The 17955-nt window shown below is 45.0% G+C and overlaps 1 protein-coding gene across 1 annotated transcript in view; it reads left to right on the top strand.

Moving 5' to 3' along the window:
- mms22l (MMS22-like, DNA repair protein) overlaps positions 1-17297 on the top strand; it is a 17341-nt gene extending 44 nt beyond the window's left edge. The window contains exons 1-25 of the mRNA XM_027142861.2: positions 1-99; positions 2436-2615; positions 2761-2886; positions 2978-3030; positions 3509-3596; positions 3836-4013; positions 4630-4723; positions 4881-5011; positions 5178-5291; positions 5836-5997; positions 6295-6357; positions 6701-6820; positions 6930-7159; positions 8700-9197; positions 11102-11268; positions 11472-11622; positions 11753-11877; positions 12611-12759; positions 12841-12997; positions 13106-13272; positions 13378-13589; positions 14219-14385; positions 15965-16061; positions 16160-16327; positions 17101-17297. The exon at positions 1-99 is cut by the window's left edge and continues 44 nt beyond it. Of these exons, the coding sequence (XP_026998662.2) occupies positions 2440-2615; positions 2761-2886; positions 2978-3030; positions 3509-3596; positions 3836-4013; positions 4630-4723; positions 4881-5011; positions 5178-5291; positions 5836-5997; positions 6295-6357; positions 6701-6820; positions 6930-7159; positions 8700-9197; positions 11102-11268; positions 11472-11622; positions 11753-11877; positions 12611-12759; positions 12841-12997; positions 13106-13272; positions 13378-13589; positions 14219-14385; positions 15965-16061; positions 16160-16327; positions 17101-17176 (3669 nt within the window). The 5' untranslated portion in view covers positions 1-99; positions 2436-2439 and the 3' untranslated portion in view covers positions 17177-17297. The remainder of the gene's footprint in view (positions 100-2435; positions 2616-2760; positions 2887-2977; positions 3031-3508; positions 3597-3835; positions 4014-4629; positions 4724-4880; positions 5012-5177; positions 5292-5835; positions 5998-6294; positions 6358-6700; positions 6821-6929; positions 7160-8699; positions 9198-11101; positions 11269-11471; positions 11623-11752; positions 11878-12610; positions 12760-12840; positions 12998-13105; positions 13273-13377; positions 13590-14218; positions 14386-15964; positions 16062-16159; positions 16328-17100) is intronic.
- The last annotated feature ends 658 nt before the right edge of the window (positions 17298-17955 follow it).

The raw sequence follows: 17955 nt of genomic DNA, 5'->3' as shown, positions 1-17955 counted from the left end.
GTTTGGGGCATATTTGCATACGCATGCGCACAGCGCGCGTTTCCGAAGCGCGGGACTTGAGTGTTCAGATGAAAGCTGTGACTTGTCAACATTGCTGAGGTAAATAAAGTGTTTTAATTTTATTTTGCGGTTTATCATGTCGATAAGTAACGTTATTTTTAGTATAAAACGCGTACAGAATGTCGTACGTTGACATTTTGTGTCTTCTTACACTTTAACTGACGAGAAGCTAGCTAGGTAAACAAATGGCTAAGTTACTGTGAGCTAAAACAAACAAAAACAAACAATAATTCTACATCCGGTTTTGTTTAGTGTGATACTATACCCATTCGGTAACTACATCCAAAAAGCTTCTATACTAGAATTTTTATTGTTTTAGAAATGAAGTAAAAATGGCTTGTATAGTGCTCGTGCAGTGCAAAAGTATTCGCCCCCCTTGAGCTTTATACTTATCGACACGAAATAAAATGGATTTAATTTGCATTGCATGTCAGAGGTAGGAGTAAGTCACACGTGCAAGTCACAGTCTTTTAATATTTGTCAAGCAAGTCTCAAATATGCGACTTAAGTCTGACTCGAGTCAAGTCGAGTCCCCCATCTCTGAGTCATTTAACTCAAGTCTCAAGTCATGAATGTCAAGTCGAGTCTTTTTTTATTATTTGTTAAGCAAGTCTCAAATTTGCGACTTAAGTCTGACTCGAGTCAAGTCGAGATTCCCTAATCTCTGAGTCATTTAACTCAAGTCCGAGTCAAGGTTCAAGTTATGAATGTCAAGTCGAGTCTTTTTTTAATATTTGTCAAGCAAGTCTCAAGTCTCCAATATGCGACTTAAGTCTGAATCGAGTCAAGTCGAGTCCCCCATCTCTGAGTCATTTAACTCAAGTCTCAAGTCATGAATGTCAAGTTGAGTCTTTTTTTAATATTTGTCAAGCAAGTCTCAAGTCTCCAATATGCGACTTAAGTCTGAATCGAGTCAAGTCGAGTCCCCCATCTCTGAGTCATTTAACTCAAGTCCGAGTCAAGGTTCAAGTTATGAATGTCAAGTCGAGTCTTTTTTTAATATTTGTCAAGCAAGTCTCAAATATGCGACTTAAGTCTGAATCGAGTCAAGTCATATGACTCGAGTCCCCCATCTCTGCTACCAGATCAAGGAGCTGTCGTCAAGATAGGACAAAGTTCTGTGAAAACAAATGAGATGTAGTTTGGTCCAAATGCATCGAAAATGTCCAAACGTTGCCACGAATATCCCACGAAACACGAAAATCCTTTAACAAAAATCAAACGGAGGGAACGTGGCAGAACCGTGAGGTGGAGGGAGGAAGAAACATGGTGGTGGTAGCTTCATATAGACATTCGCTTCTCTGATTAATACTTCAAATAGGGAATAGTTACACGGATAAATATCCCAAAGGGAATCCCAAATACCGCACTACGTAGCCTATGTCACCCGGTAGCTGTACCTCAAACGAATTTTATAATACAGTCATCTTTACTTCTTTCACTATCTACTCACACATAGTTGTGTGTGTGTGTGTGTGTGTGTGTGTGTGTGTGTGTGTGTGTGTGGAACATCAAGTGGAAAATAACATAATAAAAACAAAAATTTGAAAATACAATATAAAATTGTAGTCGTTGTGTAATACCTGTACATGTGGCGTGTCTGTGTAGGATATTTACCATCAAATCCTGGCTTCGTACTTATTGATATAGATGCCATATCTATTGATATAGAATTTTTTTTTGTGTGTGTGTGTGTGATAATCAGATTTTCTACGTGTGTGTTTGTGTGTTTAGGATCTCTTCCCTTTTTTAGTAAGCTCTACGTAATGTTTTTCCTGCTGTGATACAAAAAAATCAATCTTTTTTTTTTTTGCAGTGTTTTATTTAATCCTTGAATTAAAAGGATTCGTGGATAAGAAATTGACATTTGTTTACAAAAAGGGGGGGGGTGAAATCAAGCTAAATGTCTCACAGGATGGAGTGGGAATCGATCGGCTGCCTTCCTTTCAAATGTGCCAAAGTCATTTTTCTTTTTTTCCTCCTACGTGAGCTTTTGTTTGGATTCGTGACGTCTGTCGTTTGTGTCGAGCAGCACTTGGGTCTCTATAAATATAATAATCACAATAGGATAGAAATCTCATTGCAAGGACTTGGATCAGGTCTATAGAGAAACTGAAAAAATACAAATTGTTAGATATTTATAATCTTCATTCCTGTCATTGCATTATAGCAGCCATAAACCATCTATAAGCAGCTATAAGTAGTAATTGTTTATTTATAGCGAACCCATGACTCGTTAACTCAGTACTCCAGTTTGTGTGTTATTGTGTTAACCTAGTGCTGTAATTCTGAATTAGATTTATTTTATTTTTTTTAAAGCGATACGTCATGCTCGTGTTATATTGACGGAGAAACGTTCTACTTTATTCCCGCAGTAACATGGAGGACGATTTCAGTCAGTCGCTCACTCCACCCGTCTCGCCCTTTATGGCCGAGGAGCTCGGCGACTCGTCCCTCGCTCAGCCGCCGTGCTTCTCGTGCGCTTTTGAAAAAGGCAGGGAAGAAGCGCAAACCCTGTCGTCGGATGGCTACGTCAGCCGAGGCGTCCTAAAGAGGTACGAGGCCACAGATGTAAACTGCACTGTTGCTCAGGGCATTATGGGTAACTCCCTAACACATCGGACGACACCGCTCATAAAGGCTGACCGTTACAATAAAGAGTGTCGAGTCTTCATATAAATAGTTGCACGTCTCCTCCAGGTTGCTGCTGAAGTTGGATCCGGCTCCCTGCGACTTCGAAGTAGACACCGTGGATCTGTTCGGCTTTTCCTGGGTGACGGAGACGGCGTTGCTGGAGTCCACTCAGCTTCTGTTTGGCTTGTTCAGGTGAGTGCAGATTGTGTGTGAGCAGGCGATTTGTGCGACTGCCATACCCGTCGGCTGTGTCTTAATTTCTCAATCTGTTCGCTCCTTTCAGACAAAAAGTCTTCAAGCTGGGAACTCTGGTTCAGTCGAGCTCCAACGATTTTGGTAAGCAGAATTACAGAAGAATTATCTACTCCGTAAATGTACAATTCTAACCGTTCGTGCGTCCGTCGCTTGCGTCGGTCCACCTCTATCGCATCCATCACTGCGAAGGGGGCGCTGTAGGAGCACCGCTGAACAGAAAGGATTTGAGCGGTGTACCGTTCTCATCACAGCGGTGATATAGACATGGTAATGAGTTTATTAGGTATGGCAGTGTTACAGGTGCTTTAATGAACAAACCTGCACCTCTCTGTGTGAAACTGAAGAAAACTGATGTCACGCCTCCTTCACTGGGACTGCAAGCCGTAAAATATAATCACTTACTGGCACATTCTTATCGTTTCCAGACATTTATAAACATTCAGTTAGCACTGGTGTGATCTATTCGCACCATGCTTTTTTTCTAGGCTCTTATAGGCGTACGAACAAATGTCTGTCTGTTTAAAACGTTCTCATTAACGCTTTCTGTCTCCACTTTTAGGTCAAGCGAGTAGCCTTCATTATGAAGCAGAGGAACTGAGGCAGCAGTGTGTGCTGTTTCTCACCTACATTAGAGTCTTTATTTACAGGTAACTCTTTACATCCCTACAGATCAAGACAAGCTGCCATCAATGGGCCCCTGAGCAAGGCCCTTAATCCTCAGTTGCTCAGTTGAATTAAAAAAAAAAGAGAGAGATGAGATGAAAAATGGAAATTTTACAGGGAGTAAACGGGAGTCTGAAAATGGGGGGGGGGGGGGGGGGTTCACAGGTTTCCGTCTGTCTTTTTAAATCATGCGAATCTGCTGTTCTCCTGATGTCGTCCTCAGGTATTTAGAGGCGCCTCACACGTTGCCGGACGAGTTGTGCCCTTCGTTCTCACACCTGGAGGTGCAGTTTCCGTCCACTTTATTGGAGCAGCTCCTCGGCGTCACGCTGCTCATGGGCAGACTTAAAGATTTACCCGCAAACGTCCAAAGCGCTTTCACTATCCATCACCAGGGAAAGGTACACAACGTCACGTTCTTCATAAACCGCTGACCATTTTACGCTTAAACTCTAACTCCAAACGCTGAACGCTTCTTTAACGACGGGGGTTCTTTCATGTTTAAATATTTTCACGGAACCCTAAACGGAACCTGTGTACTCACCGCACGATACGCTCACTAAATAAAACGATTAATGTGCTGAAACCTCTGTTGCTAGGCAACTGCTATTTTTAGATAGCTAACATCCGAGGCTTAAGATTTGGACCGCAAGTATACACAAGTCTCCTTATATGCAAATAAAGGCACAGTAACTGAGAAAATGAGACACTTGCTAATTGCTAACTGTGATCCAGTACAACGATAACATGAAATCTGATCATCAGCACTGAACGGCCTGCGCTATCTGCCCTCTTCCACATACACAAGCTCATAGTCACCTGCGATTGGCTAGCGGTGTGGTGATTGACAGCGGAGAGTGAGTGTTTAATCCCTCCCTCTCTCTGAGGGTTCGTGTTTGTTTAACATCCCTGCATCTTTGGTCAGGCTTCAGACCCGCATCCTGATATGCACCGAATATACGATTATCTTTTTTTGAGCTTTGGTGACGATTTTTACCGCATCATTTTGTTCTTCAGCTTTTCCCTCCATCATGGCATTTACTGCACCTTCATTTGGACGTCCACTGGTCCATCCTGGAGATCCTGCACATTTTGGGACAGAAAATGATGGGTAATTTATCAAACTTCGGTGAACGCTGTGCCGTCATGGCTAGAGATAATACGAATTTCTGTGTAGTGAGTGAAAATCCCTGAGTGAAAGAATCAGCTCTTGTACCAATGCAGCAAATTTCCTAATGTCTGAAATGTGCTCCTTTTTTAACCCACAGGTCAGGTTGTGTACGCGCAGCAGTTTGTTGATCTAACGGGGGAAACCCTTACCAACGTCAGTCTGTTTGAAGATCATCTCAACAACCTGCTGTGTGACCTTATTACTCTGTCAATGAACAAGTACAGCAAGGTGTGTGTGTGTGTGTGTGTAGAGAGGTGTGAGCTTGGATCGGCTCAGACACCATTTGCAAGTGGATCCGCTGTGAAATTTTTTTATTTTCATTCGATGTTCTAAACGAACCTAATACATCTGCGTATGTTCTTACATGAAGCGATTTCTCCCCCTGTTCCTCTAGGTGAGACCCACAGAGGTGTCGGCGAGCCATCATTATCAGTGTTTGTGCACTAAAGAGATTTGGATTCTTCTCATCCACTTTCTGGAACACCGAAGCAAAACCCTACACACGCAGGTACACACGTGTGACACACGTCCGTCGTTTAGCCTTCGCCGATGCGCTTTTATCCGTTCCGCCGACGTTCCGCAAAAACCGTGGGCTGATTTCTGTCATTATGTTACCGTTTTGAATTCGGCAGCAGTCAATAAAGGTCGTAATTTTCCCCAGAATTCCTCCTGAGAGTTCGGCACAGGAAGGCTAATTTTCCGGTGCTAAAATAACCACCAGAATGGACTAGGGCAGCGTGTTACCTGATGTCCTGCTGTCTCTTTAATAAGCTTCATTTGCTGGTTGCGAATGCAGTTCCTGCATCATTACAGGAAAAGAAATGCGCAGTATATAAACACACACTCGTGTTCACTCTACATCATGTGCCTGTTAAATTCCTTATTGAGCACAAAGCAACGTTTATTACACTTAAAGCTTTACGTACAACACCGGTTTGCTAGCTAACTTAGCCAGTCTGTTGTAGGCAGGTATCTGGAGTAGATCAGTGATAGATAAAAACCCGTTCTGTCTTTCTAATGGAAACGTGATATACCATGTGGTGTTTTCACAGACGTTTTGGGGCTACGTGAATGCACTGCTCAGCTCCATACTCAAGGGGGCGCCATCGGGAGTCGCGACGCACTGTAAAGACGTGCTCGGCTTCACGTGGTGGCTGATCACGCACCTCGCACAGCTCGGAACGTGCAACCATAACGGAGTGCTTCAAAACGAGGCAAGACACAGACGGGTCTTCGAATCGTTCTTCTTTACTTTTGTCTTCCTTTTGGTCTAAATACGATCCCCATCAATTTCCAGACAATTTTCTGCAGAGTTGATGATAAATGTGAATAAAATAAGGACGTAGTCTAACACGTAAATGGTCTTAAAACACAGCATCACACCCGGTTCAACGGTGGCACGTAAACACTTTATAGTCACTCATGATTATGATAATCATCTTGTCTTACGGTGTTTATTTGCGTGTAACTTGTTTACGTGTCAATAAAAGGTTTCTTTTTTTTTTTTGTAGAAACAGCTGCAGGACAACTGGAGTTTCGTGTGTGTTCTGCTGAAGTCCAGCTGTGACGCGAAGGTGTGTTTATACTCCCTTATTGTCCAACACCTCTCGGATCTAATCGCATGAAATGGAGATAACGAGTGTCACGTATAGTTTTTTTTATTTACACGAGCAATTTCAGGAAGCTTTCCATGTCATTTAGTTTATATCAGCCGAGATCCAGAGTAGTTTGCAGGCTGTCACTGTGGTCCTAACGATCTGCAAAGGCTACGGCAGCATCGGAGCTTTTACTTTTGCAAAATCGCAGCAATTTTAAAATACTAGAGTTATTTTTTTACTAGTTTAAAGAACAACACATTCATCAGTGCTGTGGTATCTGTGCTTATGTTACGTACCGAATATATGGCCGTCCGTCCAGGCAGCGGTTCAGGAGGAGCAGATGCGGATGTACGTTCATTGCTGTCTGACCCTCAGTATGGTGTGGGCACCCAGCCTCAGTGCCATCAACACTCTTTGGGATTTTTTCAGCAAAAACCTGGTGCGTCACACCTCCTTAAGCTAAGCCTTTAGTACCCTAGTAAATTACTTCGTTGATGTGTTTCATTTTTTTTCTATTTTTATTCATATATTTTTCGGTATGTCTGCAGAACGGATCGTTCTCAGTCCCCTGGTTAGGTGTGTCTGGATTGGCCAGCATCGGCTCCACCCCACTGGCTCTTTTGGAGCAGGCCAAGAGTTGCTGTAGCCCCGCCCCTCTGAACTCCACTCATCACACCAACCTCTACCGCTCCACCAATTCCTTCCTTATTTTCCTGCAGATGCTCGCGCTGCACCTGAAGCAGGATAATGGCGCCCCCTGGAGGCAGATCAAGGGCAGGTGTGTGTGTTTGTGTGTGTGTGTGTGTGCGCGCTTGTCTGTCTGTCTGCATGTTTGTGTGTGTGTGTTTGGAATGGAATAAATCTGCATAATGACTTCCTGCTGTTTGGAACGTGAAACACACACGAAGGCTAATTAGCTAACGAGCATGGCGGTTAATTCTCCTTAACGAAGACGCTCACTTCTCCAGCAGCACCGGGGCGGGAGACGAGCTGGTCAGGATCCAGCACACACGCAGAGCCTGCGGCGGATTGTGGGTCGGGGTGTGTGTGTGTGTGTGTGTGTGTGTGTGGCATTAATAAGACCAGCAGGGAGAGTGTGTTCAGTTCTGACTCTAGAATCTGCAGCATCTGTTCATCTGTGAAGAAAAGCTGTTTGGGATAAACAAACAAAAATAAACAGATACGCAAACAAACAGACAGGTGGGCCAAAAAAAAAAAAAAAAAAGTGTGTCGTTTCTCATTCAGTGTCCGGTAACATGGTTAATATACCGTTCACATGTGTATACCATTCAGTCGCATTTATAGATCGATGGCAGACAAACACAAGCCTTGTGCAGCATCACACCGTTTAAGACAAAATGTGGACATGCAAATAAGCTGCTGGCAGCACATGAAAGTCTTGGATGCTTCTGTGAGTTCATGCACATAAAGTTGCACTGCTGGTGGGAAATGCTTCCTGTTCCTGATTCGATGTAAAACAGTTCTTTCATTGCCTCATTTATTTATTTATTTATTTATTTATTTTCAACAATCTCACTCAGCTAGTTCAGAGACCGATCGGACTCGAGTCAGATTTCGAGGTTCCGACGTGGCAGGCACGACAGAACGTCCGTCTAGATGTTGTCTATCCGAGCAGGGCTGCTTGTTGAGCTGATGATAGACATGAGCTTCCATGCTGTGAGCTCTCAGCACGTTCACAGCTCCTAGATCATCCGAGTCGTCCGACTTAAGTGCGAGCGGCGAGTGTCACAATTTAGAGTCTGATGAGTGATGGAATAAAACAGTCCGTGGTGATGCACTCGGTCTGTCGGACTCTGTGGCGTATCGGTGTCTGTAGGGGGCCGTATTGATTTCTAGTCCCCTCCCAAAGCTGCAGTGAGGGATGTGTGTTTGTGTGTGTGTTTGTGTTCGTATGTCTGTAGAGCTACAGCAGCGTGGTGTGTCTCACTGTTTCTGACATTTCAAATGATCTTTAAAGCCATTTAACCCTCCTGCCCTGGAGGATCTCTCTCTCTCTCTCTCTCTCTCTCTCTCTCTCTCTTTTTTTCTCTCTCTCACACACACACACAGACTCTCTGTTCAGTATGTGCTCCGTCAGACACATTTACATACACGGTCTGTCACACACACGTGGTCTAATCAAACACACACTCACACATGACACATTGTTTTGCACGTTCCATGTCTTTCTGTTTCCATTTATTATTTTTTCCCCTTGTTTCTCACTTCATTTTGGTCTCTCTCTCTCTCTCTCTCTCTCTCTCTCTCTCTCTCTCTCTCTCTCTCTCTCTCTCTCTCTCTCTCTCTTTTCCCTCTAGAATCTACTCCAAGTTCCACGAGCGTCGCATGGCAGAGCTGTCAGAGAGCGGACTACATCACTTCTTGCTCCTCTTCCTGGTTCTGTCTCTGTGCGCTGACCTGGAGGACGCCACAGACCGCGCCTTCGATCTTTTAGCCCTACGGCTACCCGCGGCGACCGCAGTGATGTCGTGGCGAGGTCGAATGGCACTGCTGCTCGGGTTCGTGGAGCGCGGTGTGGACTTAGGTGGGGTTGCTACAAGGATCTCCACCTGCTTCAGCAGTGCCGCACGAGAGTTTTACCTGAAGACTACACCTGTGCCGAGGAGGGCAGAGCTATGGCGGTTAATCTCCGCCTACTTGGAAGGTGTGGGCCAGGTGTGGCAGAGCAGCGCCACCTTGTGTCTGTCTGAAGAGAAGCTGATTAACGAAGGGTTTAGTCTGCTGCTACCTGCCTGCGGCGCTAAAGAGCTTGACACGGCGCTCGACTTCCTACAGGTGGCACTGACGCAGTTACGGTGAGCACACACGCACATGCGCGTGCACACACACACACACACACACACACACACACACATTAAACAGTTCAAAAGTTTACTGTAGGGTGAATGGTATCAGTCAGTTAGTGAGAATCTGATTAGCAGCTGCAGGATGGGTCACAGAGACAATTCCGTTAACACACACACACACACACATGAATGGGAATGTGATGAGCACCATTAGTGTTTGATTGGCTCTCGGTCAGAGGCGTGTGCATAAATCATCGGTCAAATTTTCTTTCCACGCTCGCTAATCAAGCTAAAAATTCCAGAAGCCTACGTAATACTCCGCCCCCTTAATTATACAGTCGTGTCGGTGGTAACGTACGATGGGTCGCTTCATTACAGCCAACGGGAGGAGCTCTGATTTACTTACAGAGCTAAGTCCAGATCATGTACTAAATATTAGACCTATCTGGTAACTAGTACTGTAGTATGAGGTTGGGATGAATCACAGGGGCTTCGCCTGCATTATCAGTCACTTTTATTAGCGACGCTGACACTTCAGCACGTCCACCATATTGGAGACGAACAGGTTTGTACTGAATATCATATACACGTTGTGGTATCTAGTGATGTAACGCCACAGTGATCCCCTGCTTCGTTTGGTCCTCGTGTCAGGGTTTTCCGCTAACAACGAACCCGGGTTTAAACCATAATAGCCCTGAAAGTTTGAGGAGAACCAGAAATCGTAGCCATTTGCTGTCTGTTTAAAATGTTGGCGTAAATATGAACAAACTTCTCGAACCCTGTAAAGACGTTTAAACCCTCGCATCTAGGCACCGCTTGCCCCAGGGTCGAGGTCATTAGAGGTGCAACGAATCGAATTCATATGAATACGAATCGGCTCGGAAAATCGCCGTCAGTCGTTCGGTCTTGACGATGCTTGGGCGTCGGTGTGACCACGTGACAATATACGCTTATTCGGGTGAGCGAGAACGTCAAAGCAGGATGTGAGAGGACTGACGGCGAGCGCGAGCCATCAACAACTAAAGAGGTGTTTATAAACAGGAACGAGTTCAGTAGTGCAAAAGTGGCTGTTTTTGTTCCCCCAGCAGGGGAAGGATTAAGAGGGGTCTCAGGTGCTGTGTGTGTGTGTGTGAGAGAGCGAGAGAGAGAGAGAGAGAGAGAGAGAGAGAGAGAAGCACTATGGGGGGATTAAGGATCATGTGTGTACTAAGGGATTAAGATGGGGTGTGTGTGTGTGTGTGTGTGTGTGTGTGTGTGTGTGTGTGTGTGTGTGTGTGTGTTGGGCTGACGGACGTGAAAGGGCCTTTCCAGAGCAGTAAACGAGTTTAATGAGTTCAGACGATAATCGATCGGCTGAAAAGTCTCGTGTGTGTGTGTTTGTGTGTGTTTGTGTGTGTGTGTGTGAGTGTTACTAGGCATCTTGCTTTAAGGCTGAATGACAACACCGTAGGATCATCGCCTCTCAAAATAAGATTACAAATCCTTCAGTTGCTTAGCCGCACTAATGCAAAGCATCCAGAGAGACGGGATGCAAGAAATAGAGCCAAAGATGCCCTGATGCGTCTTCTAAGCCATTCTCTCATATCTGCCTTTTTTTTTTATTTTTAAATTTTATTTATTTTTTGTAAAGAGAAACAGTAACAGGGTTTTAAAGAGTCGACCGAGTGAAGCTGAGATTTATCGTTCTTGTGAAATTAGTTCTTGCTAATTCGTGTCTGTTGTTTATTTCTATAAAATAAAGTGAGTAGTGAAAACAACCTAACGTTACCTGAACTTTGGGGGGCGTGTCTTTGGGTGTGGCTAAAGATTTATACATATATGATTATTCCAGTATGTTCAACATACTGCAGTTCTCACAGCTATGTGGTATGTATGAGTGACACTCTTTGTGTCTCTTCCTGTTTCCCCTGCAGGAGGGTGCAGCAGTGTTCACAATGTACCAGCGCCACTTTTCCTCCCAATGTGGTGAAAGAGCGCCACCTCGCGGTCGCCGTCACTCTGTGGACTCACTTCTTGCCTTTCCTGCGATCGCTGAGAATCTCACAGACTTCGCCAGAAGAGTTGGCGCACGCCGCAGCAGGTCAGATCTCCGTCATGTCCGATACGGAATAACGTGATGTGATTTTGAGTATGTGATATGACGTAACATAAAGAGAGCTGTCTTCTGGGTGTCGTTATCGTGTAGTGAGCTGTGTGGAACTTTTTTCCAGTCGCCGTGATTGATGTCGGATGTATTCGAAGTTTTATTTTTACGCATACGCTTTCTTTGTCTATTTCTAATAGGTTTCACTTTGTTAGCTTTGGATTTGCCTAACTCCGCCCCTCAGGATCTTCAGCCCCGCCCGCTCCCTGCCATGATTCAGTGCTTCGGCTGGGACGAGATGCTTCGGCCTGTTCTGGTGACGCGCTACCTCAACACCCTGCTGCAGAATCAGTACAATGCAATCTTTCTTTCTTTTCTTTTTTCTTTTTCCATTTTTAAACTTTACCTCTGTCGCTTAATCGTGTGTGTGTGTGTGTGTGTGTGTGTGTGTGTGTGTGTGTGTGTGTGTGTGTGTGTGTAGGGAGCTAGTGCGTAAGATAAGCTCTGCTGGTGACTCCGCCCAGGCTCTGTGTGTGAGATCATGGATTCGCTGTATCCTACTGCAGCATCAACACAACAACACCGACACACACAACAGAAGATCAGGTACATGCGTCTCTAATATTACGTACGTTTATTATTATATTATATATTTAACTAAACGATTGCTAAAGAGTGGGGCACAGTGCCTCACACCTCCAGGGTTGGAGGTTCGATTCCCACCTCCGCCTTGTGTGTGTGGAGTTTGCATGTTCTCCCCGTGCCTCGGGGGTTTCCTCCGGGTACTCCGGTTTCCTCCCCCGGTCCAAAGACATGCATGGTAGGTTGATTGGCATCTCTGGAAAATTGTCCGTAGTGTGTGAGTGAATGAGAGTGTGTGTGTGTGCCCTGTGATGGGTTGGCATTCCGTCCAGGGTGTATCCTGCCTCGATGCTCGATGACGCCTGACCGGCTCTCCGTGACCCGAGGTAGTTTGGATAAGCGGTAGAAAATGAGTAAGTGAGCGATCGATAAAGAATCGGAATCTTTAGCGTTTGTGAATTAGTGATACATGAAGCCCGATGCATTATTCCAACAAACCTGGGAAACACGGACATTGAGCGAAAGCTAGATGACGCCTCGAGGTATCTAGCTATCTAGCTTTTGTGAGATTCATTCAGACTTGGATTCTTCACCTCAAACCATCTCGTATTGGCTGCTTCAAGACTGCTTCAGTATCTGTCGCCGTTCATCATTGTCACTCTCTGTTAAATATCATCGATGATAAACCGACGTGTTTTTCACTTTCATATGGAATCGACCGCTCGTCGTATCTCTGCCCGGATGCGTCTGGGTGCAGAGAGGACTTTAGAGGAGCAGTTAGCTGAGATGACCGCACTGATCCTCAGACTACCAGAAGTCGAATCACTGCTTCAGAGAGCCGGAACGAACGCGAACACTACTGCTGCTATCCAAGAACCTAAAGCTGCCCTGACCTTGTTTATAAAGGTACACGCATACACAATATACATGCTTTCACACTTGTTAAACGAATGACGGTTCGTTCTTTAGGGTTCGTCTGTGTGTCAGTGCGTAGGTCGTGTGTATTGCGGGCTGCAGCAGCAGGCCGAGCGCGTCTCTCTGGCGTGTAAAGCGCTGGAGTACGTAGGCGACATCATGAAGTTCATCAAACCCAACATGGTGAACAAGAGCACAGAGGGGCTGCACATCACCTACTGGACACTAGGTGTGGCACAAGACACATTAGGATCATCTTATTTTAACTGATCACACATGCTGTCTAATCTCTGATGTATAATATCTAATCTCTGTGTGTGCGCACTCGTGTTGACAGGTTGTATAGTTAAGCACTGGAGCCCCCTACTGGCCACGTCTAAAGCTCAGTCTCTTCTTCTCCGCATCATCGATGTCCTGCTGCTCCCTCATTCCCTGCTGCAGGATAAAGCTCCGCCTTCTCAGCAGCTCTCCGCTATTCGGGACACTCTGCCACTCTACCTGCAGGTACACACTGGTGCTTTTGCTGTAGTGTGTGTAGCGGTTCTATCTACAGGATGTGTGTGTTTGTGTTTGTTCAGGATGTGATCACAAACATGATTGTGTTTTCAGGGTCTCTCTGCTGTAGTGGGTGTTTCCCAGACTCAGTTGTCTTACCTTAAGCAGCAGCTGCGTAACGTCATCACTCAGTACCTGAGCCGCTTCCTCCCGGCCGCGCCGACCGCCGGCGCGGTAGCCAATCATCCGGTGCTGCTGGCTGGCTGTGAGGCCAAACCCACAACACGAGGGGCTGCACTGAGGAGGACCATCTTACAGGCTCTCAGGTTAAAAGAAATTCCCCTTTTCCTCTCTCTCTCTCTCTCTCTCTCTCTCTCTCGTTTCCATACAGATGGGGCGCTAGAGTGAGTGTGTGGTGAAGAACTGTGTTTACTTTATTATACAGATACGTGTTGGTGTTTCAGTAATAAAATCTGATGTACAATAAAATTTGACTTACAATCACACGACTGAGATCTACAGCGTGATGGAAGGAAGCAATAACAGGCAGAAAGATAAGCTGGAAGCAGATACTCTAACTTGTGGACCTGGGTGCTTCTCTCTCTCTCTCTCTCTCGCTGCCTTTCTCTCTCTCTCTTGCTGCCTTTCTCTCTCTCTCTCTTGCTCTCTCTCTCTCTCTCTTGCTGCCTCTCGCTCTTGCTGCCTCTCTCTCTCTATTTTGTTGCTTTTCTCTCTCTCTCTCTTTTGCTGACTCTCTCTCTCGCTGCCTTTCTCTCTCTCTCTCTCGCTGCCTCTCTCTCTCTCTCTCTCTCTCGCTGCCTCTCTATCTCTCTCACATGCCTCTCTGTCTCTCTCTCTCTCCCCCCTTTCTCTTACTCCCCCTTTCTCCCTCTCTCTTCCTTTCTCTCTCTCTCTCTCTCTCTCTCTCTCTCTCTCTGTACATATATCTCTGTAGGGAAAACTTCCTGCAGTTCAGAGGACACGCCCCTCCTCCTCGATTGGCAGCTGTTCTCACGTTCCTCTTGGAGCTCCTGAGACGTAATAACGATACTGACCCCACTCTCCTCACCGTGCCTCTAGCACATGTTCTGCGGTGCATGATGCTTGTTAACGAACCTCAAGGTGGGGAAACACACACACACACACACACACACACACACCACTGTAGCACAGCCACAGAGATCAGAGTAATTTCCATTACTAGACCATTAACATGAGAGTATTGGATATGAGAATTGATTACAAATTAACATTCTGTTGGAGAAGCATATGCAAATATTACCACGAAAAAAAAAACAACTGAATCCCCCTGTACAAACCCCAGGGAAAGAAGGAACCGTGACATATTTTGAGATCATTTCAAGCTTACAGATGTAGACTTTTGCTCCAATTTCAAAGACAAGACTCCGGTAAACCTTTTCATACCGAAAAAGCTATACGAGAAATACACCGTGTAGGAACGAAAGCCTGCAGGTCTGAGCAGATAATAATCTCAAATCCTGGAAACGAATCCTAAAACAAATTTCCGTAACAGACTTGCAATTGCGATTTGTTCATTATGTCAGATTATACACCGGATAAAAATGAAACGAAAGCAGATCGAAGCCACCGCCGTGTTCGTAGCCGTCGCGCTATCCGTGCAACGGAGTAAGAGTAAAGCCGCCTTCACACTGCTCACGACAAACAGCCACCGATAAACCGGAAGTCGTTCGTTTCCTATGGAGAGTCACAAAGTCGCCGCGTGAGGTGCCGACCATCTGCGGATCCGTAATTTTCGGATCCGTTTTGAACGTTGGATCCGTTAAAAAAAAATTTGAACTTGTGCGACTACACCGCATCCGATATGCCGACCGGATGCGATGTGTTCATATGTTGTCCATTCAGGTTCGTGTGCGCGAGGTGATAAGTTTATATTGATACTTTTTAATAATTCTTTAGTCATTTTGAAACTTTATCAAAAACAATCTTTTTGTTTTAAATACATTGTTATTGATAAAAAAGTGATAAATTGTTAATATCTATATTGTATTATTTTTAACGTTGTGTCCATGTTTCCTCAAAAACTATTTGTGGTCTTTCTGGATTTATTGTTGTACTGATTGTTTGTATTTACACCTTCATTAATTAATTCATCCATTCACCATGATAAATGGAGGGAGAATACCGGCTCTTGCTTTTGCTCTACTTTACCGGAGACGCAAAAGAAAATATTGCAAATCAGTGTGGATAAAACACTACTCGGCGAGTATCACCGTTTAGTGCAAGAGTTGCGCCAATGGAGAAGATTTTCGTGGTTATTTTCAGGTGTCACGAGAAGCTTCTCTCCCATCTTGACGTCTACGTGATCATATTGCACATTCCGTGCGACTGCCACTAGGGGCGAAATGTGACGGTCCTGTCCGTCTGTCGTGTGCAGTGTGAAGGCGGCTTAAGACTGAGACATTGTGAGCAACATTATATTCTTTATTCCACCAGAGGGCATCCATCAGACAAAAAGGTTTTAACACAAGCTTCATTGAGTAGTTTTCAGTCAGGCTTTCACCACACCAACACACGGAATGTGCTGAGGCAATCCTGAGCTGCTGTTTGTAATCTGCTCCATCAACTGCTTCCGGCTCGGACACGCTCATCCATCATATAAAATACACACAGAAATTATAGATCTATACCGTGTGTGTGTGTGTGTGTGTGTATGTTGCAGTGAGGAAGCTGAGTACAGAAAGTGTGCAGCTAATCGTGGAGAGATGTTCCTCAGCAGGCAGAGAGGAACCGTGCGACCAGCTCATCACAGTACTCAGGTTCGAACCTGTCGTATATACAGCGTAACTACACCAGGACGTAAACATCTGTACGCATTCATGTAAAAAGCTCGTGTGTGTATCGTACGTGTTCCCAGAACATTTGTAGAGGAGAACGAGGGCGTGTACGAGCTACAGATGTATGGTGCCTTGGAGACGGTAGCAGTCCTCAGTCCGTCGGCCGTGTCGGCTCTGATCCCGGGTCTCTCGCGGAGTTTACGAGACACAGAACAGAAGAGAGGAATCGGAAAAAACACGTCTCTCAGGTAACGGTCGTAAGAGATGAACCGATATTACGTCTCATTTACTAAACAGATACATTCGCATTTATTCGCAAGCCATTTGAAGGAGCATTTACTTGCATCCAAACTTTTCGAGTCGTGAGAGAGAGAGAGTCACTACGATTTGTGTGGATCGCAGATTTTAACGACGCCCGACTTTTCGCGACGATTTAAAACATTCCCATGATTGATATGGAAAAAATAAAAATGAGCTAAGAGATCAGAGTGTTTGTTATAGCCTGTGCTGTGCTGTGTCTAAGCATTAACAGATGTGGGGGGGGGAGCTCAGTGGTTAAGGTGTTCAACTACTGATCGGAAGGTCATTGGTTCGAATCCCAGGTCCACTGCAGGGCCCCTGAGCAAGGCCCTTAACCCTCGATTGCCCTGGTGTATAAACTGAAAAGGAAAAAATAAAAGTAAGTCCTTTTGGATAAGAGTGTCTGCTAATTGCTGTAAATGTAACAGATTATTCAGTGTGCACTTAAAAGATGCTCGTTCACCATTTTTAGCTTTGACCTTTATGGGTTTTGTAGCCATGGCCGTCAGCTGAGCTACGAATGCTTCGGGTTATCGGTGTTCTTCAAACATACAAACGTTATTCAGTATCAATGCGGGGAAAATAACCGAATTTTTTTTTTTATTTAAACATTTACACACCGCTTTACCGAAAGTCCGATGAATGACGAAGGGTCATCGACACACACGTGACGTCGTCTCCTACCTGACAAAATTATAACAGTTCATGGTCTCTGTTTCAGAAACGCCTACAGGAATCTTCTGGCACTTTTGGGAGATGCTGGTCAGGCTGAGATCATCATTCTGGAAGAGGATTAAACTTTTACTGCCTTTTGTTTCTGCTCTGATTTGTAAATAATGTACATACATTTTTCCATTGTACATCTTACTTTTTGTACCTTTCAATAAATACGGCTGTATTTCATTCAGTCTACCGTTACATACGTGTGTATATATATCAAAGCTTCTTATTTTCACAAAGGGCAATAAACAGTCCTGTTATAGAGCTTCAGCTATGAGGTGAAGATCTTAAATGGTGGCTCAACGTAAGACGTTTTAGTATCCGGCGTTTGGCCCTTATACAAGTCATTCGGTAGGTAAAGAATGTAGGATAACATCAACTTATAACTCTGTTTAGGGGTAAAAGTCCTAGTTTAAGTATTTAGCCGGAGTTTGAAGATAGCCAGTGACTCAGATGTCCAGACATCTAGAGGACGTTCATTCCATCATCTCTGTGCCAGAACAGAAGAGTCATGGTGTGTACGTTCCTCTTACCCTGAGAGCTGGTGGGACCAGGAGCTGTGCTGGTAGATCTGAGGGAGCGAGGTGGAGTGATGAGGGCTTTGAGGTGAGATGGTCTGTTTTTGGCTTTGTAGGCAAGCATCAGTGTTTTGAATCTGATGCGTGAAGCTACCGGAAGCCAGTGGAGGAGAGCAGAGGTGGGGTGGTGTGGGGAACATAGGCAGGTTAGACACAAGTCATGCAACTGCATTCTGGATCGTTTGCAGAGAATGAATTGCGTTAAGAGCATCGCTTCATGAGCGTATTAAACGATTGTACAAAAGAGAACCTAAAAAATGTCTTTAAGATCGCTGTAA

Source organism: Tachysurus fulvidraco, chromosome 22 (genome assembly GCF_022655615.1).
Source record: "Tachysurus fulvidraco isolate hzauxx_2018 chromosome 22, HZAU_PFXX_2.0, whole genome shotgun sequence".
Classification (NCBI taxonomy): Eukaryota; Metazoa; Chordata; class Actinopteri; order Siluriformes; family Bagridae; genus Tachysurus; species Tachysurus fulvidraco.
The sequence above is the reverse complement of the archived record's forward strand: the minus strand, read 5'-3'. Positions and strand labels throughout refer to the sequence as shown.